The following is a 22,460-nucleotide window of genomic DNA, read 5'->3' as shown; positions in this document are numbered from 1 at the left end:
TCCTGTGGTACCTGTACGCTCAGCGCCACACCGTGTTAGAAAAACACCTAAAAGCCTTTATTTCATCACTTCGTCTGCAGCTGATGACATCATCAACACGCGCCTTCTGCTCATGAAACTGAGCAGAACCGCTTTACATAAAACCCAGAGTTCAGTTCAGAGTGCAGCTGAGGTCCGTTCAGGTTCTGCTTAGAACACGGAGGTCCGTTCAGGTTCTGCTCAGAACACAGAGGTCCATTTAGAACGAGAACATCTCTAAACAGAACCTCATTGTCATTTGGTATAAATAAACATCCTCATCCAGATGTTCCTTAGCTGCTCTGCGGGTTCTTCACGCTTGAGTCCGGATGTTCCCTATTTGTTTCCCCCAAATGTTCTGAGGATCAGCTGAGGTTCTCCAGCTGTTCTGAGAAGCAGCTGAGGTTCTCCGGCTGTTCTGAGGAGCAGCCGAGGTTCTTCAGTGTTCTGAGGATCAGCTGAGGTTCTCCAGCTGTTCTGAGGAGCAGCCGAGGTTCTCCAGCTGTTCTGAGGAGCAGCCGAGGTTCTTCAGCGTCCTGAGGATCAGCCGAGGTTCTCCAGCGTTCTGAGGATCAGCCGAGGTTCTCCAGCGTTCTGAGGATCAGCCGAGGTTCTCCAGCTGTTCTGAGGATCAGCCGAGGTTCTCCGGCTGTTCTGAGGAGCAGCCGCGGTTCTCCGGCGTTAGGAGCAGCCGATGTTCTCCAGGTGTTGCTCCTCGGCGGCCATGGCGGCGGCCTGCAGCGCCTCGGTGTCGCTCTGCAGCGGATTCAGCTGCTTCCTCTCGCTGTGCATGTTGTTCTCGTGGCGCTTCAGGTCCGACGCCTGCAAGAACAGAACAGAACTCAGAACAGAACTCATAACAGAACGTGGAGTTTGGACAGAACACTGAGAGGAGGCGGGCTACAGCTGGGCCCAGAACCAGGGTGAACTGGTAGCAGCGGTTCTGGTAGCAGCGGTTCTGGTAGCAGCGGTACCTTAGCGAAGGCCTTGGTGCAGGACGGGCAGACGAAGGGTTTCTCTCCTCGGTGTCTCCTCTCGTGGTCCTTCAGGTGAGACTTGTGTTTAAAGGCCTGGACAGAACCGGGTCAGAGAACCGGGTCAGAGAACAGGGTCAGACAGAACCGGGTCAGACAGACAGGTCAGACAGAACCGGGTTAGAGAACAGGGTCAGACAGAATGCAAAAACCCAGAATGCAGCAGACGAACAGAACCGCGGGGCGCTCAGGTTCTACTGGTGACCTGCTGATGCTAACATCTAGAGCCCCTCAGACCTGCAGCATCAGTCCAGACACGTTCCACCACGGTCACCAGAACCTGCTGGCTGGAACCAAGTCCTCACCCTCCTGTTCTCTGTGAGATCAGATCGGCAGGTGAGGCGCCGCAGCCTCCCTGCAGCACCTGGACAGGTGTGATGGCTACCTGCTGGAGGTGCCCACTAGCTTAACATGCTAACTCAGAAGAAAAGCAGGTGACCGGTCTCACGTTATGTGAATCACCTGAAGGAGAGACGTCCAGTATGAGGAACGTCTGGATGACTGCTAGCTTAGATCGTTAGATCAGACGGCTGCAGTACCGGCCTCAGCCACAAGGTGGCAGCATCCCCCATCGCTCCCTGACAGCAGGTCACCTGGTCTGGCCAGCCGGCCTCTGATTGGACCTCATCGGTTCTGAGGAGGACCTGATGTCTGGACAGGGAGGTCAGCAGAGATCTTCACGCCATCAGGACGGCCAGGTGTAGCTAGCAGACAGGTGGACAGGTAGCTGCAGGTGGCTATGTTGCTAAAGACCAGAACCAAACCACCAGAACCTTGCAGAGCAGAACCCGTTTAGGCTCAGCTGAAGTAAAATGGTATCCAGACACAACGCACATGGCTGCCGTCAGGTGAGACACAGGTAGGACGACAGGTGAGCTGACCTTGTCACACATCTGGCAGGCGAAGGGTCGCTCGTTGCTGTGAACTCGCTCGTGTTTCTTCAGGTCAGGAGCTCGAATGAACGACTTCCCACACACCTCACACCTGTAGGGTTTGAAGCCGGTGTGGATCTTCAGGTGTTCTGGAGCAGACAGGTGAGGATGAGCCAGAGAGAACAGAGCTGAGGGTTCCCCAGGTGTGGTGAGGGGGGCTCCTACCTTTCAGGTGAGCGTGGGTGGTGAACGCTTTGGAGCAGATCTCACAGGCGAACGGACGCTCTGCTGAGTGCAGCTTCTCGTGTTTTCTAAGGAGGCAGACCAGGTGTACCTTCAGCGTAGTCTGCAGGTGCACCGTCGTTCAGGTGTCCAGGCGTTACATACCTGAGTCTACTCTCGTCCAGGAAGGTCTTCCCGCACACCTGGCAGGACAACTGCTCCCGGTGTCCGTACAGCAGGTATTCAAACTTCATGTCAGTGGTGGCTGCAGACCAGCCGGGTGTCTGCTCGTCCTTCACCTCGCCCATGCTGTCCGTGAAGGTCAGCGTCTGCGTGGCGTGATGCTCCGAGCCCAGGTCCTTAGGCTCCGCCTCCATCTCTGTCACCACGTCCTGGTTGTAGCAGCCCACCTGGACAATTCACAGGTTAGCCAGACAGGTTCAGTCCCAGGTGTTAGGACTCTGCTGTAAGGACTCTAGCTGGTGGCCAGAGAGACAGGAAGGACAGGTGAAGGACAGGTGAAGGTCAGGTGAAGGACAGGTAAAGGACAGGTAAAGGACAGGTAAAGGACAGGTGAGGGACATGTGAGAAATACGTGAGAAATAGGTGAGAGACAGGAAGGACAGGTGAGGGACAGGTGAGAAATAGGTGAGAGACAGGAAGGACAGGTGAAGGTCAGGTGAGTGACAGGTAAAGGACAGGTAAAGGACAGGTGAAGGACAGGTGAGGGACATGTGAGAAATAGGTGAGAAATAGGTGAGACACAGATGAGTGACAGGTGAGACAAAGGTGAAGGACAGGTGAGAAATAGGTGAGAGACAGGTGAGGGACAGGTGAGCGACAGGTGAAGGTCAGATGAGGAACATGTGAGAGACAGGTGAGGGACGGTAAGGACAGGTCAGGATCAGGTGAAGGACAGGTGAGAGACAGGTGAGGGACAGGTGAGCGACAGGTGAAGGTCAGATGAGGAACATGTGAAGGACAGGTGAGGAACGTGAAGGACAGGTGAGTGACAGGTGAAGGACAGATGAGTGACAGGTGAAGGACAGATGAGAGACAGGTGAGGGACAGGTGAAGGACAGATGAGGGACAGGTGAAGGACAGAGGAGGGACAGGTGAAGGACAGGTGAGGGACAGGTGAGAGACAGGTGAAGGACAGATGAGGAACATGTGAGGGACAGGTGAGAGACAGGTGAGGGACAGGTGAGGGACAGGTGAAGGACAGATGAGGAACATGTGAGGGACAGGTGAGGGACAGGTGAGGGACAGGTGAAGGACAGGTGAGTGACATGTGAAGGACAGGTGATTGACAGGTGAGGAACAGGTGAAGGACAGGTGAGTGACAGGTGAAGGACATATGAGGGACAGATGAGCGACAGGTGAAGGACAGATGAGAAACGTGAAGGACAGGTGAAGGACAGGTGACCCAGAGCAGGTAAAGATTAGGGACAGGTGTGTACTTTGTGAACGTCCTCGTTGGCTAGTTCTTTCAAGATGGCCTCCTGCACGTGAAGCGCTGCATTGGGAGACTTGTCTAGCTCCTGATTGGTCGACGCCTCCACGAGGTCATCTGCATCGGGCGTGTCATCGTGCTCACCAAGCACCTGAGGAACCAACCAATCAGGATGAGTGAACAGGTGCTCAGAGCGGACGGTCGGGTCCTGGCGAGCGTACCTCAGCGTCTGCAGCCAGCTGGGCTTCAGGGGGCAGCGCCATCTTTACGATGTCATAGGGGAACTTCTCCTTCTCTTCTGACGACACGTCTCGTTTCTGATGACACATCATCATCATCATCTTCATCACTGCTCACAGAGACGGCTCTACCTGTCCACCTGAGCGTTACCTGGGAGCAGAGCTTGTCGAGGAAGCGGATGCCGAGGATCTGCCCCGATGACATCATCAGGTTGACGTCCTTCTTCTTGACGGAGATCTTGGCCGTGTACATGTAGTTCAGAACCTCCTCAAAGATGTCTGAGCGGATGAAGTCGATCTCGATCACGGACGAGTTGTCCACCTGAGGACACGGTCAGGTGAGAACGTACCGACCCACCCAGAACCACAACCAGAACCAGAACCAGAACCAGAACCGGTTCCTACCTCGTGCTTCTTGAAGAGCTTCTTGAAGTAGTTGGAGCAGGCGGCCAGGACGCAGCGGTGGGCGCGGAACTTGACGTCCTCCACCACCACGGCGATGTCGCAGTGCTCGCCCTCCAGCCGCTGCTCGTTCAGCAGCTTCAGGAAGATGCTCTTATGCTCGTCGTCCACGTACTTCACCGTCTCCGCCATCTGTCCACCAGGAGACACAGGACCTGTGAGGAGCTGGGGACGGCTCGTTTATCCATACTAGGGCTGTGCATAAACATCCATTCAAGGATTAATGTTTTTAAAAAAGATTTAATGTGGATATACCTCCCAGCCCCTAGGGGGCGATATTACAGCCATTACTGTTCACAGTGAGGAAGTGAGATGAATTTACGGAAGACAGGATTTTAGAAGCTCCTTCGTCCCTAAAATGAGACGTTTGGGACATTTTTGTTTTCTGTGATAAATGCTTTGAACCAAATGCTCTTTATGTTCCTGTTAATATATCAGAGGTCAATAAATTTAACATAAATATAATATTTGGCTGGATTTGTTGATTGAGTGACTTTGAGCATTAATTTGAAAGCAATAAATATGGATATTGGAGTCAAATCAAGCTGAGCTACATATCGGCTCATCCTAGATGATAGCTCTAATCGATACGGTGTCATCTGCACCGTTATCGTTCCTTATTTAATCAGACAAAAGGGTAAAAAGAACAAATAACAATAAAAACATTATAGGAATAACTTTTTGTATAAACAAAAGGCTAAAACGCTATCTTGAATAGAAAGTATGCTGTAGGAGAGAGAAATCTCAGCACTGACAGAAAATGATTATAAACACTAAATATGCTCAAAACAAAGAACTCGTTTAAAGTATTAAATAATATTTGACCTGAATCCAAACTACATTTATAGCTTTTGTCTGTTCTCAGTTTTAACCAAAAGGCAGAGGCACCACAGTGGATGAGGGGAATAAATTAATCAGCTACAGGATGAGTTTACATGTAGCGGTCTCAGAGGAATATTATTAATTAAATATTATGTTTATAATATATTTACACCTCTCTCTGTAATCTAGTGGATGTTTCCTGGTGTGCGGCTCATTTTCAGAGGAAACAGCAGAGGAAGAGCTGACGGTCGCTGCAGAGACGTAAACTCAGAGCGATGGACGCTTTCCCCGCTGCCACCGTCTCAGACGACTAAATAACCAGAATCAGCCCTGATTGGTCAGCTGCTATGTTTCCTCCATGAAGGACCGCCTGATTGGTCAGCTGCTATGTTTCCTCCATGAAGGACCGCCTGATTGGTCAGCTGCTATGTTTCCTCCATGGAGGCCCGCCTGATTGGTCAGCTGCTATGTTTCCTCCATGGAGGCCCGCCTGATTGGTCAGCTGCTACGTTTCCTCCATGAAGGCCAACCTGATTGGTCAGCTGCTATGTTTCCTCCATGGAGGCCCGCCTGATTGGTCAGCTGCCATGTTTCCTCCATGAAGGCCAACCTGATTGGTCAGCTGCCATGTTTCCTCCATGAAGGCCAACCTGATTGGTCAGCTGCTATGTTTCCTCCATGGAGGCCCGCCTGATTGGTCAGCTGCCATGTTTCCTCCATGAAGGTCAACCTGATTGGTCAGCTGCTATGTTTCCTCCATGGAGGCCCGCCTGATTGGTCAGCTGCCATGTTTCCTCCATGAAGGTCAACCTGATTGGTCAGCTGCTATGTTTCCTCCATGGAGGCCCGCCTGATTGGTCAGCTGCAGTGTTTCCTCCATGGAGGCCCGCCTGATTGGTCAGGTCAGCTGCTATGTTTCCTCCATGAAGGCCGTCTGATTGGTCACCATGAAGGCCAACCTGATTGGTCAGCTGCCATGTTTCCTCCATGAAGGACCGCCTGATTGGTCAGCTGCCATGTTTCCTCCATGGAGGCCCGCCTGATTGGTCAGCTGCTATGTTTCCTCCATGGAGGCCCGCCTGATTGGTCAGCTGCTACGTTTCCTCCATGAAGGCCAACCTGATTGGTCAGCTGCTATGTTTCCTCCATGGAGGCCCGCCTGATTGGTCAGCTGCCATGTTTCCTCCATGAAGGCCAACCTGATTGGTCAGCTGCCATGTTTCCTCCATGAAGGCCAACCTGATTGGTCAGCTGCTATGTTTCCTCCATGGAGGCCCGCCTGATTGGTCAGCTGCCATGTTTCCTCCATGAAGGTCAACCTGATTGGTCAGCTGCTATGTTTCCTCCATGGAGGCCCGCCTGATTGGTCAGCTGCTACGTTTCCTCCATGAAGGCCAACCTGATTGGTCAGCTGCCATGTTTCCTCCATGAAGGCCAACCTGATTGGTCAGCTGCCATGTTTCCTCCATGAAGGCCCGCCTGATTGGGGGCGGGGTTTCTTTTTGTATACCTTTTTATTTGCCTAAATATGGCATGTTCTAAAAGTACATACAAAAATACATAAAAATATATTTTTTAATAGCAAAAATGTTTCCCAGTTGTGGTTAGGGAAATAAAAATATATACATCATTTCTTAAAGTACATAACCCCCCAGCTATAAACACATATATGAGTATAGAGAAGTATGTGATTTTGAATATTCTTCAGGGGTTTTTATCATTTATTTGATTTGCATATGTATTAGAGTATTTTGTACTTAATAAATGTATTTTATTAATGTATGCCTGGCTTAGTTACGTGTTCTTTGTTCTATTCCCTGTTCGGTTTTTGTAAAAAATAAACAACGCGGCTGCTATAATGACGAGGTCTTTTCTTGTTTATGATGTGTCCACCAGAGGGCGCTAAAATCTCAATCAATAATTTTAACTTCCTAATAAAACAAATTTTTAGTACAATATTATTTGTATAACAAAACTCACCTTATAATTAATGATGAAAATATTTTTCCAGTCCTGTTTGAACAAATAATAAAACTAAAAGTGAATTCAGACAATACAGACAAACGTTGCGCAATAATATCTTCCCAGACTTCTGAGCATATCTGATGATGACGTCAAGCAATACAATGGAGAGGATGTAAAACGCTTCAATTTCCTCCAGAACAGTCTTTTATATTGTCTATACGATATAGTTTAGCATTCTTTAATGATTTAAGTACAGAAATAAGTATTTTCAGAACAGTAATTAAATTATTTTTGGCGGAGGTTATTCTGTTGCCGTAAATGAGCTGATGGAACTGATCGGGTAGTGACAGGCGTAACGTGGGGGAGGGGCTACTGGACCGCAGCCAATCAGAGAGCTGCTGAGGCGCCGCTCAGCAGCTAAAAGTAATAAAAAGTATTTATTTATAAATGATATAAATGATTACATATTATTATAATATTATTATATATTATAAATCTTATAATGGTGCTGCGTTTAATGGAGCCCAGTGGTTAATTCTCCATGTGTTCATAATTATGGCAGAAACGGCTTGCCGTACATTTCACTCAGCTGAATCTGAGCCTGCAGAACATCAGAACCCGGGTCAGAACCAGAACCACCCAGGAAGGCCGCTGGACTGGTTCTGCGTCAGACGTGGAACGTATCGATGAGGAACAGCACCTCTTTCTCCTGGAGGATTTACAGGCTTGATTGGATCTTTGATCCAGAACAGAACCTTTGCCGGGCCGGGCCCGTTTAGGACAGGAGGAACCTGGTTCTGGTCAGACTGCACCGACCCGGTTTCATCGTAAACGTCCAGAACTTTTCACTAGATCTCATATCTCAGAACCACAGCAGAACCTTAACGGAGCAGAACCGACCCGGGAGGGCCCGATTCTGCTGCTGTGGGACCAGCTGGTGCTGAACTGGGTCCAGGGGGCCGGGTCGGATCTTTAGTTCTTCAGAACACAGAGGTTCTGGTCCTCATTGCTCCCGTCAAGGAACATCTGGTCCAGAACCAGAACCCTGGATCCAGACAACGCCAGGCTGATGACCAGTTTATCAGACCACTGGAAGACCCATCAGAACCGTCCTGATCCGTCAGAACCTCCTGACCCATCAGAACCTCCTGACCGGTACTGACCCATCAGAACATCCTGACCCATCAGAACCGTCCTGACCGGTACTGACCCATCAGAACATCCTGACCCATCAGAACCTCCTGACCCATCTGACCGGTACTGATCCATCAGAACCAACCTGACCCATCAGAACCTCCTGACCGGTACTGACCCATCAGAACCGTCCTGACCCATCAGAACCATCCTGACCCATCTGACCGGTAATGACCCATCAGAACCGACCTGATCCGTCAGAACCGACCTGACCCATCAGAACATCCTGACCCATCTTACCGGTACTGACCCATCAGAACCGACCAGATCCATCAGAACCGACCAGATCCATCAGAACATCCAGACCCATCAGAACATCCTGACCCATCTGGCCGGTACTGACCCGTCAGAACCTCCTGATCAGAACATCCTGACCCATCAGAACCTCCTGATCAGAACGGATCCCATCTCCTTGAACTGACCGACTGTTGGTTCTGTGACTGCGGTTCCTAGTCATTTCTGACAGAACCGGATCAGAACCGTGTAGAACCTCAGCTCTGATCCTGGTTCTGGTGTCATGTGGGGCTCGCGTGCCTCCTGTCTTCATGCACTACTACTGCAGCGGACACGCGCACGGAGCATGTGCACGCCCACAGCACCAGTCCATGGTCGTCAGAGAGTACTGGACCGGTTCGTTCCGGGTCTCGATCGGAACCGAGTTCTGAAGCCGGGGCCAGCTCGCTACTCCGAACCGGGGCCTTCTGCGTTCACAGACCGAACTGGACCGAGTCCGCTATCAGGAGGGGCCGGCGGTCCCGTTCCAGGACTTTCGGAACCAGGCTGGACCCGATGAGACCCAGACCGCTGATTGTGTGTGTGGCCGAACTTTAAGACGGAGGTCCAGAACCGGGGCGGCACACGGCGCTGGACACTGTTAGCCTTAGACAGCTAACATGCTAACGGCTCTGACCCGGCCCGGAACCGAGGCAGAGGCCGGACCCAACACACGGGCCCGGCCCGGTCAGCGGTTCGGTTCGGTCCGCCTCGGTCCGGTCCCTGCGGCGGACCGAACCCGCTGTGTGCGCCGGTGAACAAAGATGGCGGCGGTTTTCCGCTCCGCTCCGTGCCCGTGGCGCGCGCTCCGGTCCCCGGGCCTCGCGGGCTGCGGCCCCGACACGCAGGCACGCGAGCAGCGGGGCCGCGGCCTCGGAGCGCGCAGCCACCGGTCACGGAGCGGGGAGTGCGCGGGGCCGGGGAGCGTGCTCTTACCGTGACCGGAGCCCGTGGGTGTGTCCGCGTGCCGCGGGGGTTCGGTCCGGATGGCGCAGGTTCTGGTTCTGGTTCTGCTCTGGTGTTGTTGTTTATGTTGCAGGAGGCCGCGCTTTGCGCCAGCACGCACACTCTGCGGAGGCACGCAGGCAGCGCGCCAAACTGCCCACAGACCGGCGCACACGGCGCATGCGCGCAGCTGCAGCCGCTGCTGTGGACGGGCCCCAGAGCGCGTGCGAGCTGCACGGTACCGTTTGGTTCTGGTCCAGTGCTGCAGGGAGGTCTGCCCTACGGTGTAGAGACCTCTACTGGGTCAGAACCGGTTCTGAGCTTCCTCTACTGGGTCAGAACCGGGCTGCGGGTTCTGGAGCGCCTCCAGGCCCACCAGTACCTTTTTAAATGAATTCCAATAAAAACTGATTTAATGTTTTATTATCTTAGTCGCTCCTCTGACGTCAGATTAAAGCGTTATTAATGTTCCTGTGAGGCAGGAGACCAGAGTCCGTTATCTGGGTTCCAGAACCCAAAAAGTTCTGGTCATTAAGCGGAAAGAAGCGGGAGGAGAACTCTGGACTTTTAGGCGGTTCTGCTCTAGTCCTGCAGGGTTCTAAGTTCTAGAGCGGAACAGTAGAACAGATGTTCTCTGTCTCTGCTGTAAATCTGCTCTCCTCCATTATTCTGCTTAACCGATAAAATCATGAAATGGAACAATAAGACAGAAATCCTCCTAGTGGAACCAGCTCTGCAGAACCCAAAGCTGATTATTTTAACAGTGTAGTAACAGCATCCTGCCACTAGATGTCAGCTTTCCCTCAACACATAAAAACAACCCAGAAATGTCCAGAAAGAGAAGAAGTGATGCAGGATGATTAATTTAAAGTTTAACTCACCCCAATATCACATTTTTTGCAGATAAACTGCATAAACTGGGCCTAAGCTGCTACTTTTATGTTACTGTGCATTTTCTTTATATTTTATCGAGGCGGCCTGTTAGTTCTTCCTGTCTCATCCAGTAAGGCCCGCCTCACCCGGTTCACAGATTTGGCAGCAAAGGAAGAAAACAATTACCAGAGACAAAACACTTATAATATGCATATATTTATTACAAATGAAATTCCAAAGGGAGACAAACAGTTATGTTACCATAAAGCTTCATTTAGTATGAAGTCCCCCTCCACAGCCGTTGTAAGCATCTGTCTGACTGAAAACCACCAATCGCTTGTCTATTATAGGCGCTGGACTCCTCATGGAGTGATGCTTTTAATTGATGCTTTTAATTGATAGCTCAGGAGGTTTTTTAGGAGTTAACTGAGATAAACATTAAGAACCACAGAACACCGTTTTAAAAGCTCCTATAAGACCTCCAGTGTTCTTCATTCCTGGTATCTACAAGAGCTTAAATGACTTTATTGCTGCAAACCTGACCCTTTCCAAGCCACACAGTTTTAGTGATTAGCAGGTAACTCTTTGCTGATTATATATTTCCATAACAATTTCTATGTGAACTGAAATGAAATTATGAAATCAAAAGTATCATCTATAGGTGTAACCGGCCCTTTAAAGGATTTCATGATGCCAAAGTGGCCCCATATAGAAATGAGTTTTTTCTCTTTCCATCAGTCCTGCAGCAGCTTCATAATTCAGTTACTTACTGTTAAAGTTATTCACAGTCTCTGCCCTCTACTTCACATTTCTGCTCCCTCTGCCGTTCTTAGATCCTCTCCTACCCGGTGGTTCCTTCAGCGCCGTGGTACAGAGCTTTTTCTGGAGGTTACCCTGACATCTTTATTCTTGTTCAGATCTAAACCCACATGTTCCAGATTCATTCTGATTTTTCTGTGATTCTGAGGTTTTTTTCTGTGTGTAGTCGGTGTTATTTCTTTTGATTACGATGTTGTTTTTACCACTTATTGTTTTTACCTGTACAGTGTCCTTGACTGTTTTGAAAGGCACTTGAAATAAAATGTGTTATTAAATTAGGGCCGGACGATAATTCATCAACAATATATATCGATTGATAGAAAAATAGGTCAATAAAAAGTTTAACAGAATAACAGTTTTCCTTCCTTTTGCATTCTAGCCATGTTGGTTAATATTACATCATTACTTCCTCCCAACCAATCACAACGCAGACCCAGGAATTAAGCTCCGCCCCCTTCAAAGAGTTCAGAGAGCACGAGTTCATTTTTCTTTTTTTTTAAACTTTAATTTTGGTAAAAGTTGGTTGAATAAAGAGTTGACTGTGTATCTAAACATAGGTTACTAAATCTATGTTTTTAATTTGTTGATAATGATCTATCAACCAATCAGAGCTGTATTTCATCTGCTCCTTTATATATTTACCAGCCCTAGTGCAGATTTAACAACTTTTACAGTTCAGTGTACCATGATGTATTATAAAATAGTGGAGAGTTGTAGAATAGATCCAGATCTAGAGAAGGTGTTAGAACACGACATCATGCATGTTTATTCTACATTTATTAAATTCAGAATAATCCTCTGCAGTTTAAACTAAGAACATAAACAGAGTGGTCCCGGTAGAACTGGGCTACTGATAGACGTTAATGATCCAAACCTTCGTCTTCAGAACTTCTATGGGTTCTTGGTCGATTTCTATTCATATACTTTGAAGTTAACTACAAATAGGAAGGCAGAACCGATCCGGATGTAGTTCCAGAATCTATTGCTGACACTTATTATTTTTGCTGATGTGGATCTGTGTTCTGTTTGGTTCTGTTTGGTTCTGTAGGAGAAGAGAAACAGTGACTGAGCAGGAGCTACACCTGAACCAGAACCACTTGGCATTTAGTTTGAAGTTCTGTTGTGAGAGAAACCTGCAGACCGGTACCTCCATCACATCAGAACCAGTTGGACCTCAGTAAACAACTGGGCCACCTGAGTCCTGCAGTTGTCACCACGCACAGGGCTGACCGGGTCCAAACAGTGGTTCTGATAAATGGAGGGCCAGCTTTGAACTGTCTTTACTAAAACTGGAGATATAAAGCGGTTCTGATCAGTGGCCTGAGAAATCCAGAACCTTCAGACGGAACCAGCAGAGACAGGACACTGACTCTGGGTGTGCTTGGTTCCAGGTGTTGTCTGATCAGAACCCCAGAAAAACCACGGTCCAGTATTCTGATCACCACATCAAGTTCTGGTTCTGTACGCCTGGCTTCAGAACCCATAAACAATGAAGGAGCTCTAGAACCAGAGGAACATGACTGCATCAGAGGGATCCCGCTACTGGAAGACTGTCTAGGACGGGTTCTAGGAAATGTTCTGCTCTAATCTGGAGGTTCCGGATGATCCAGTTTCTCTGGCCTTCACTCCGAGGCTGAGCCGGTAGCGCGCAGTGACCGCAGCTGGCCGCCAGGGGGCGATCATCAGCTGATCATGGTTTAACAGAACCTGTTGTTTAGTCTGAAGATGGTCGGGCCATTCTGGATCAGCCAATCAGAGCCTGCCCTGCCACCTGTGGCTGATCACCTGGTGCATCACCTGGAGAGCTTCTAAGAGGTCCCAGAGATGTTCACCTGCAGCCAGGTGAGGAGACTCAGGTGTCCCAAAGGAACATTTGTTCTGAAGCGGTTTGGACCAGAACCTGATGATGGCGGTAGAACGCAGAGGTTTCATTTTTAGAGAAGCTCCTCCTGGACGTCTGGAAGAATCTCCTGAAACCTTCAGAGAAATGAATCACTGACCCACGAGTCCTCACCATATCTGGTTCAGATGACCCGGTTCCCTTCTGGAAGGAGTTCCTTAAATTATTGCAGACCAGACCAGAATTATTCATACCCCAGCAGGTTCTGATCCACACTGTTTTCAGTTATTTTCCTTAAATACGTCCTTTAGTTCCACCAGAGTGGATCCGTTCCTGCTGGACGCTGCAAACAGAAGCCCTTATTCTTTGTTCACACTAATAAACCTGGTCCTGAACTTTGGTTCTGTTTGGACCTGAGACCTTTAAAAGATCATTAACCTCTGTTCAGACGTTCCTGATCCAGTGGATCGGTTCTGGTCAGAGTCCCACTGAGTCTCTGGACCGTTTTAGATGTTCAGGAAGAAGTCAGACACCAGCGCTCAGATAAATCCTCTTTAATGTTGATAAAGTTAGCAGATCAACTTCCTGTTTGGATTAAATGAGCTCTGATTGGATCAAAAAAGTTATATTATCTGAAACAGCCAATCAGCGACAGGTTACAAGTGAGCTCTAAAACACTTTGACAACATTGAAAATATTAATATTCCAATAAAATGCTGGCTCTCTGTAGTCATGACAACGGTTGGCCAGTCACAGCTTGTACACCAAACTACCCACAAGCCTCGGCATGACCCTGACCTTCAGAATCACTAGTAGCGCTCATTTCTACCCTAAACACATGGAGATGTCTCCGTGACCTAACAGGAAGGGGCGGGGCTAGGGCAGGCAGCCAATCAGAGCAGCTCGTACTGCCGCAGGTGCATGCGCTGGATGATGTCACGGCAGTCGTTGAAGACGCGGCGGATGTTCTCGGTGTCGATGGCGCAGGTGAAGTGGGGGTAGCAGTAATGTTTGCCGTCACCGCTGGCCGTACTGATCCTCTGGAACATGGAGAACACGTCACGTGTTAGAAAGAACACGTCACACGCAACACGGCTGCTCAAACATGTCAGCGTGAAGCTGTTGATGAGGTTCTGCCTGAGTTCTGATCCTGACAGATAACTGCTTTACCACCTGAGCACCATGTCCATGAAAAAGAACCTGAGAGACCCAGATGTTCTGGACAAGGAACCAACAGCTGACTGCACGGGTTAACATATCTGACCTCTGCTCAGGTAAAGAACCTCCCTCTGCTTTCAATTCAATTCACTTTTATTTAGATAGCGCCAATTCATGAAACATGTCACCTCCAGGCTCTTTCCAAAGTCAAATTTCAATCAGATTATACAGATTGGGTCAGATTGCTGTTCCCTACAGGAGGGAGGCATCAGTGCCATCACCCTCATCATCCTTGTTAATATCACCATCATCATCATCAGCTCCATCATCCTCATCTCCATCATCATCATCTCTATTATCCTCATCTCTATCATCATTATCTCCATCATCCTCATCATCATAATCTCCATCATCATTATCTCCATCATCCTCATCTCTATCCTCATCTCTATCATTATCATAATCTCCATCATCATCATCTTCATCCGCATCTCTATCATCATCATCTCCATCCGCATCTCTATCATCATCTCTATCATCATCCTCATCCATCATTATTATCTCCATCTCTATCATCCTCATCTTCATCCTCATCTTGCTTGTCATTTTATTCCGTCTCTATCCCATGTTTTAACCTGCTGACTAAAGCGTGACACTTGCATTGTCGTTTTTATGCTTTTATTGTTATCGCTGCTGGTGCTTAATAACTGCTGCTTCCCCTGACTAATTTTATTTGTATTATTGCTTCTTTACTGTTGCTGCTTTTATGCTGCCATGGACTAACACAGCCCTAATACGTTCTTCTGACTCTTGTTTGACGCATTGTTTATAATATTTTATGCTTCCTTTAGGTAAACAGGACTACAGATGAAAACTAGGCTTTGGCCACCTCTGGCATGTTACATGTTAATGTCATCAGCATCCACTGTCCTGGTAAATAAATGCATATATCATCATCATCATCATCATCATCATCATCATCATCATCATCATCATCAAAGAGTTTTTACCAGGAACTCGTCTCTGATGAAGAACTTTGCTCTGGTCACTTGAGGGTCTTCCTCAGCATCTGGAACAGCTGGGAAAGACACACACATGGATGTTGGGAAGTGTTCTGTGTTCCTCACGTGTCTGTCTGCACACGCGTGTTGGTTCTTACAGTCAGGAGGAACCTGGTAGTTCCTGTACTCCGGGAAATAATCCTCCAGTTTAGACTTTCCTGCCAGAATCTTGTCAGCCAGCACGTCCTGCTTGTTCAGGAACAGAATCACTGAGATGGTCTTCAGAAACCTGCAGCCAATCACAGAGCAGAGTGAGGTTAATCTGGCCAATCACAGCCCAGGGAGCTTTAGACGCTGTTCAGAGCCTGGCACCTGTTGGTCCAGATGGATCTGAACAGGTCCAGGGACTCCCGGAGGCGGTTGGTGGAGTTGTCCTCTCTGATGACCATGTTGTAGCTGCTGCTGGCTGCCACGAAGATGATGGCCGTCACGTCTGAAGGAAACAAACCCACCTGAGTTCTGCTAGAACCCGATCCAACCCAACACTGCTTATCGACCAGTACTGCTGCCCCTACCGTTGAAGCACTGGATCCACTTCCTGCGCTCATCCCTCTGACCACCTACATCAAACATACTGACACACACCTGTCAGTCTGCAGGACGTCATGGTACTGACCCGAGGTCCAGAACACAGAACCAAGGAAACAGAACACGGGCCTGAACTTACTGGAAGTTGACTTTGTCCACCTGAAACCTGGTTTCAATGATGCCTGAGGTCAGTACCCTGCAGCGCAGCAAGTCCTGCAGAAGAAGAAGAGTGAGGCGGAGTCACGGTGGACGCTGCAGCCTGATTGGCCGGTCTCTCACCTGGTCCGTAGGTGTGTAGTCAGGCCTCCTGACAGAGTCCAGCCGGTCCAGGAAGCTGGAACAGAGAACACACAAGGACCAGAACAGCAGGCAGTGAATTTAACTATAAAGGCTTTAAAGGTGTCTGCAGGTAAAGGGCTGTGATGTCACAGCGCTGGTGGGAGGAGCCTAACGTTGAGTATAAGTCTTACTACTGAGCGCAGTCGATCAGCTGATATTCATTGGAGCGTTCGAAGCAGGCCTTGATGCCGTCATCCTCCCACAGTTTCTGGGTATGCTCGAAGAAGTCCTGAGACAGAGAGAGAGCTGTGAGCGCCCCCTGCAGGCTGGAGGGAGACAGAACGGGCTGGTGCTGCTCTGAGTCTGCTGACTTCCTGTTCATCCCATCAATGGACCATGCGGGCAGAGTTACGTCTCAACCGGACACTTCCTCACTGAGGAGGTCCTTTAGTTTCATTCGGTACTGGGTCGTTACTTTTAACTGGCTCACCTTCAGTGGTTTACATAAATGCCAGTGGGAACAGATTGGTCACAAAGATCCTGTTTAAATGGCTGCTTAGCTGGTTGGTTCAGCTCAGATCTCCAGATGTTTATGAAAAGAATCAGAGCCACAGGGAACGGAGCATCCAGCCAGGCGCTGGCTCTGGTTGGGAGGAGGATCATGGTGGGACAGGGTCCGTCCCTACAGCCCATTTCCCCCTCTGTGATGGCAGCTCACTCCATTAAAGTCCAGCAGAGATTTAGGAGAATATGCTGGTGAAGATTCTCAGTCATCCAGGTCATGGTCATTCCAAAAAAAGGTAAAAAACAAAGCAACTGGACTTAGGAGAAGCATCTCCTGCAGTGAAGACTACATCTGTACCGGGGATGAAAAGGGAAAAGCACTGCTGGACGGCCAGACCTGCTGTCCCCAGATCAGAGCCATCACAGGTCAGCAGGTACAGCGTCCTCTCATTGGACGGCTCGTTCTGTGAGACCGTCCCTGATTGGACGGCAGCGACAGCGCTGATAGGCAGACGCCTGTCTCTCTAACCAATCAGCTGCAGCAGCAGAGACAGCAGAGGAAGAATGGAGACACTTGTTTTGTGTTTCTGCGGCCCTTGGAGGCGAGCTGTTTGGATAATGAGGCCTCAGGTGGCTCTCAGGTGTGTGTGTCTCAGGTGAACTCGTTACATCATGTCATTAACATCATTAAAACAAACAAGCAGGTCTCCTGGTGCAGCTTTAGAGCACTTCAACCTCGTCTGCCTGTTCAGGACTGGGTGCTCCCCGTGTGTCGCTGCAGCTGGGCGACAACATTTTCACTTCTTTACTATAAACTGAGACTCTTTGTTTCATTTGTTCTGGCCTGGGGGTCATGGGTCAGGACCAAGCAGCCAGGTAGGTTCAGGTGTTAGGGTCCTCACTGCGTGCCTTAAACAAGCATGTGTGTTTTCTCCTGAGTCTCCAGTGGGAGGAAAACATTAAGTGACACTTTGAGCGTTTCCACTGGAGCAGGAAGCAGCTGCCAGAGACACAGAGAGACGTTGTGGAACCCAACGCATCCGAACAGAACCTGGCCTGGCTCAGCTGCAGAGTGACATCACTGATCACATGACTCACCTGGGTGGAGGTGGAGGTTTACCTCGGTGTATTCGAAGTCTAAAAGGGGAGCGATGCTCTTGATGTAGTCCACCCTGAACTGGTTGTTGGGGTTACCCAGAGAGACGGGCGGAGTCAGCGCGCTCATGGCCGACACGATGGTCTGAAACACACAGAGGTGGAAGCTGATTGGCTGATGGAGCCGTCAGGCACCTGCACAGGTGATCTACTGAGAGCAGAGACAGAAGAACCGGGGTTCTCAGCTTTAAATCATTGCTGCAGCATCAGGAACCTGCTGGGAGAACCTGACCCAGGTAGACATCAACCACATCAGTCCATCTAAACCTGCAGCGTTCCTCTGAACAGAACCACAGAACCACAGAACCATGGAAACTGGAGAGCAGATGGTAAACTGGACCAGGCAGAACCAAACAAGTCCTGAATGTCACACTAATCTCATCTGGACCTTGATCTGAAGGTCACCTGAATGTCAGGTGACCAGCCCTAAAGGTCACCTGACTATGATGTCACAGCCCCAGCACGTCCATCATGAGTCTTTATGGTGACACGGTTCCTGGCCGGACCTTCAGGTGACAGCTGAGACATGTTCTAGGGACAAAGGTCCAGCTGGTGGGACCTGGACGGTCGTGATGGAACCAGGAACATCTCAGACCTTTCTGCCGGCGTGGGACTCACCACGATGGCGTCCTTCACGTTCTTCCTGATGTCCTGACTCTTCTGCTGCTTCTCCCTGGGAACAGTTCATTAGAACCAAGGTTAGTGGTTACCCTCGCCATGAAGGTTCTCAGAAGGTTCTGGTTCTACAGAACCACCATCAGAGACTCACTCAGCGTTGAAACCGTCAACGTGAAGAATCCTCATCTGCTTTACGATGGTGCTTTTACCTGATTCTCCTGCACCTGCACAACCACAGAGAAGACAGAGGACAGACAGACGGACACAGACAGAAGGACAGGCAGAGAGACAGGTGGCCAGGTAGAGAGACAGGTGGCCAGGTAGAGAGACAGGTGGCCAGGTAGAAGGACAGGCAGGACACATGAAGTCTGATTGGTTAATCTCCAGGACTGATGAGACCAGGAAGAACATACATGATTAGCAGAACAGACAGGTAGACAGGCAGAGAGACAGGTGACCAGGTAGAGAGACAGGTGGCCAGGCAGAGAGACAGGTGGCCAGGCAGAGAGACAGGTAGGACAGGTAGAGAGACAGGTGGCCAGGTAGAGAGACAGGTGGCCAGGCAGAGAGACATGTGGTCAGGGAGAGAGACAGGTGACCAGGCAGAGAGACAGGTGGTCAGGGAGAGAGACAGGTGGCCAGGTAGAGAGACAGGTAGAGAGACAGGTGGCCAGTCAGAGAGACAGATAGCCAGGCAGAGAGACAGATGGCCAGGCAGAGAGACAGGTGGCCAGGCAGAGAGACAGGTGGCCAGGCAGAGAGACAGGTGACCAGGTAGAGAGACAGGTAGAGAGACAGGTGACCAGGTAGAGAGACAGGTAGAGAGACAGGTGACCAGGTAGAGAGACAGGTGACCAGGCAGAGAGACAGATGGCCAGGCAGAGAGACAGATGGCCAGGCAGAGAGACAGGTGGCCAGGCAGAGAGACAGGTGACCAGGTAGAGAGACAGGTGGCCAGGCAGAGAGACAGATGGCCAGGTAGAGAGACAGGTGATTAGGTAGAGAGACAGGTGGCCAGGTAGAGAGACAGGTAGAGAGACAGGTGGCCAGGCAGAGAGACAGATGGCCAGGCAGAGAGACAGGTGGCCAGGCAGAGAGACAGGTGGCCAGGCAGAGAGACAGGTGACCAGGCAGAGAGACAGGTGGCCAGACAGAGAGACAGGTGGACAGGTAGAGAGACATGTGACCAGGTAGAGAGACAGGTGACCAGGTAGGAGGACAGGTGGCCAGGTAGAGAGGCAGGTGGACAGGTAGAAGGACAGGTAGAGAGTCAGGTGGACAGGTAGAGAGACAGGTGACCAGGCAGAGAGACAGGTGGCCAGGCAGAGAGACAGGTGGCCAGATAGAGAGACAGGTGGCCAGGTAGAGAGACAGGTAGCCAGGCAGAGAGACAGATGGCCAGGCAGAGAGACAGATGGCCAGGTAGAGAGACAGGTGGACAGGTAGAAGGACAGGTAGACAGGTAGAAGGACAGGTAGAGAGACAGGGGGCCAGGTAGAGAGACAGGTAGCCAGGCAGAGAGACAGGTGGCCAGGCAGAGAGACAGGTGGCCAGGCAGAGAGACAGGTAGCCAGGCAGAGAGACAGATAGCCAGGCAGAGAGACAGATGGCCAGGCAGAGAGACAGGTAGCCAGGCAGAGAGACAGATGGCTAGGTAGAGAGACAGGTGGACAGGTAGAAGGACAGGTAGAGAGACAGGTAGGACAGGTAGCCAGGTGTCTCACCCAGCAGCAGCAGTCGGTGTGTGGCTTTATAAGCCTGTCGCTCTTTCTGCAGCTGCTTCTCGATCTTCTTGTTTGCTTCTCTTTTAGCTTTTTCATCCAGTCGTTCTTCGTCAGTCTTCCCTCCTAAACAACCCATCTCTAGAACCACTAGAACCAGGAAACAGGCCACAATAAGCAGGCGGAACGTCCAGTAGAACAGAACCAGTGGAGACCCACAAACATCCAGAACTAATGGTTTTATTTTCTAATCATGAAATCAGATAAAACTAAAATCCAGAAATTCATAAATAATCCAGTAAAACTGAGTCATTAAAACCAGCATCAATCTGGAGTCACATCGCTTTCTGCGCCGGTTCTGACCCGTGACATCACTGGCCGTACCTGAGCTGGCTCACCTGAGCCCGGTCTCAAACCGCTTTAAATCCAGATGATTGAGGAGGAAATCATCTTCTCAAACATCTGAACCGGTCAGAAAACAGTCTCTGTAGATTCTGCAGGCCCGTAAACACAGACATCTGACTGGATCAGAACCAGGACCGGACCAGGACCAGAACCAGAACCAGGGCTGCCGTCTGCTCTTACCTGAAACCAGGAGAGCAGCTGTGCTCCACTGACCTGTAGCTGCTGGAAGTGGGCGACCCGTCTCGGTTCTGCAGGTCCAGATCAGCTTCTCTCTCCGTCGTCCATCCAAGTCCACTGAGACCGGGTCACAGAACCAGCAGCATGCTCTGAGCCGCGGTCCGGTTCAGAGAGGCAGAGCTCCTGCAGCGAGTGTGCCGTCTGCTCAGTGAACACCTGAGCAGCTCCGTCTCCCACCTGCCCCCCCCCCCCCGCCTCATTAGGACGCTTCTCCTTCGGCTCTTTGGGGGATTTCTCTGTTTTTCTCTAAGCTGCTTGACGACCAGCAGCAGACTCACAAACACAAACGTCTCTGGTTCTGTTTCTGCCGGGTCCAAAGTCAGTCCTGAAGAACCGACGTCCTGCACGTCCCAGGTGTTCCTCTGCCTGGGTCAGGTAGACGGCTCATAGGCAGGTCTCACCTGGGGGAACCATGCAGACAGCAGGTTGGTTGGTTCTGATCAGAACCTGGTGGTACCGTGTCTGCTTAGGTTCTGACACGGTACCACCGGCCCAGTAAACTCTGTTCTCACACGTTCAGCACCTTTACCGATAAACACCTGAGCATACCCACAATCCTCTGGGGTCAAATCTACAGAAACCCAAACCGGTCCGTGTTGCAGGGAAGGAATACATCCAGAACCTTCTGACCCGTTTGTGTGTTCCTGTGGTTCATGTCCTGAAATGACGCGGCGCTCCATGACCAAAAATCAGTAACAGTGCGAACATGACAGAACGTTTAAGAAACTGTTTCAGGTGCTTTTAGAAAGTGCTAAAACCAGATTTTCTTTCTTAAGTGTTTTATAGTTACTCAGCAGGGCAGAAGGTTCCCCTTCATTCCTTTCCCTCTTTTAAGAACTTCCTTAACTTCTGAGGTCTGAGTTAAATATTTCAGCGTTCGGTTCAATGTCATTTAACTTCATTTAGAATATGATCAGGATTTGGGTGTAAATGTTTGTAATGGTTGTTAAAAGTAGCAGAATTTAATGTTCTTTACTTACAGTAGGAAAAAGATCAGAGAGTCGTTCTCTCAGCATGATTTGGAAATAAAGGATCTAAGAGAGTTATTTAGTTATTCTGGTTGGGTTTTTAATTATTTGTGTTAGGTTAAAATAATCATTTCTTAAAGATTTGTTCTTTATATTCCATTCCCATCAGTGTATCAGGCCTCCAGAACCAGAACCAACCATGGAGAAGCAGCAACGCTAACCGCCAACCTTTAGGTTAAAACCGGTTGAGTTAAAGTTTTTAATTAGTTAATAGTTCTCTAATTAGATCTAGTTTAAAGTCCAACTTTCTGGATTCAGCTGCTTTCCTCTAATGTCTTCTATGTTCTGTTCATCACGCTGAATTGTCTCCTTGCTGAAATGTGCAACAAATAAACTGGCCTCATGTTCCACGGTTCCTCAGTCCCAGAGCCCCCCCCCCCCCCCCCCCACCCCTCCCCCCCAGCACGGTCTCATAGGGGACCTCATGGTCTGATGGGCCTCAGAGCTCAAGGAGGTGATGAGGGTCCCAGTTAGTTTGGGTGGGTCAGCCCCACCAGCGAGCTGACGGGTTAGCTGACAGCTAGATAAACAGAATATTTAGGCTTTTACCCAAAAGGATGGGCCCCTGAACGTCACAGGGTCCCTGAACGTCACGGGCCCCTGAATACCACAGGTCCCTAAACGCCAGAAGTTCTTCCTCTGCTGATCTCAGGTCTGTTTTAGAGCCTCTGTCTCCACCTGGTGGTCGGCCAGCAGCAGCACAGCTCACACCGTCACCCCACGGTAAAAAGCAGC

At 49.8% G+C, this 22,460-nt stretch overlaps 2 protein-coding genes across 6 annotated transcripts; both read right to left on the bottom strand.

Moving 5' to 3' along the window:
• Positions 1 to 643: 643 nt before the first annotated feature.
• On the bottom strand, positions 644 to 9,743 carry zbtb14 (zinc finger and BTB domain containing 14). 4 transcript variants are annotated; one of them, XM_036125679.1, is made up of 10 exons: positions 9,491 to 9,743; positions 4,244 to 4,465; positions 3,990 to 4,160; positions 3,821 to 3,916; positions 3,607 to 3,750; positions 2,312 to 2,556; positions 2,150 to 2,235; positions 1,934 to 2,073; positions 993 to 1,088; positions 644 to 840 (listed from the first exon to the last, which is right to left on the bottom strand). In XM_036125679.1, the coding sequence occupies exons 2-10, from the start codon at positions 4,430 to 4,432 to the stop codon at positions 700 to 702; spliced, it is 1,308 nt and encodes a 435-aa protein (XP_035981572.1). In that variant the 5' UTR covers positions 4,433 to 4,465; positions 9,491 to 9,743; the 3' UTR covers positions 644 to 699. The 4 variants fall into 4 exon arrangements, with proteins under 4 accessions (XP_035981572.1, XP_012712387.1, XP_035981573.1 ...); XM_012856933.3 differs by having other exon boundaries at positions 4,244 to 4,432; positions 9,491 to 9,742; XM_036125680.1 differs by lacking the exon at positions 9,491 to 9,743 and adding an exon at positions 7,666 to 8,177 and having other exon boundaries at positions 4,244 to 4,432.
• Positions 9,744 to 13,569: 3,826 nt separating this feature from the next.
• LOC105921230 (guanine nucleotide-binding protein G(olf) subunit alpha) lies at positions 13,570 to 20,866 on the bottom strand. 2 transcript variants are annotated; one of them, XM_012856937.3, is made up of 13 exons: positions 20,674 to 20,865; positions 20,059 to 20,205; positions 18,486 to 18,558; positions 18,335 to 18,389; positions 17,682 to 17,801; positions 16,249 to 16,346; positions 16,058 to 16,112; positions 15,918 to 15,991; positions 15,766 to 15,824; positions 15,563 to 15,683; positions 15,349 to 15,479; positions 15,200 to 15,267; positions 13,570 to 14,071 (listed from the first exon to the last, which is right to left on the bottom strand). In XM_012856937.3, exons 2-13 carry the CDS (start codon positions 20,192 to 20,194, stop codon positions 13,925 to 13,927), a joined length of 1,137 nt encoding a protein of 378 aa, XP_012712391.1. In that variant the 5' UTR covers positions 20,195 to 20,205; positions 20,674 to 20,865; the 3' UTR covers positions 13,570 to 13,924. The 2 variants fall into 2 exon arrangements, with proteins under 2 accessions (XP_012712391.1, XP_035981574.1); XM_036125681.1 differs by having other exon boundaries at positions 15,200 to 15,479; positions 20,674 to 20,866.
• Between the last annotated feature and the right edge of the window lie 1,594 nt (positions 20,867 to 22,460).

This window comes from Fundulus heteroclitus, chromosome 21, assembly GCF_011125445.2.
Source record: "Fundulus heteroclitus isolate FHET01 chromosome 21, MU-UCD_Fhet_4.1, whole genome shotgun sequence".
NCBI lineage: Eukaryota > Metazoa > Chordata > Actinopteri > Cyprinodontiformes > Fundulidae > Fundulus > Fundulus heteroclitus.
Note: the sequence above shows the minus strand (reverse complement) of the source record. Positions and strands in the feature narration are given on the sequence as shown.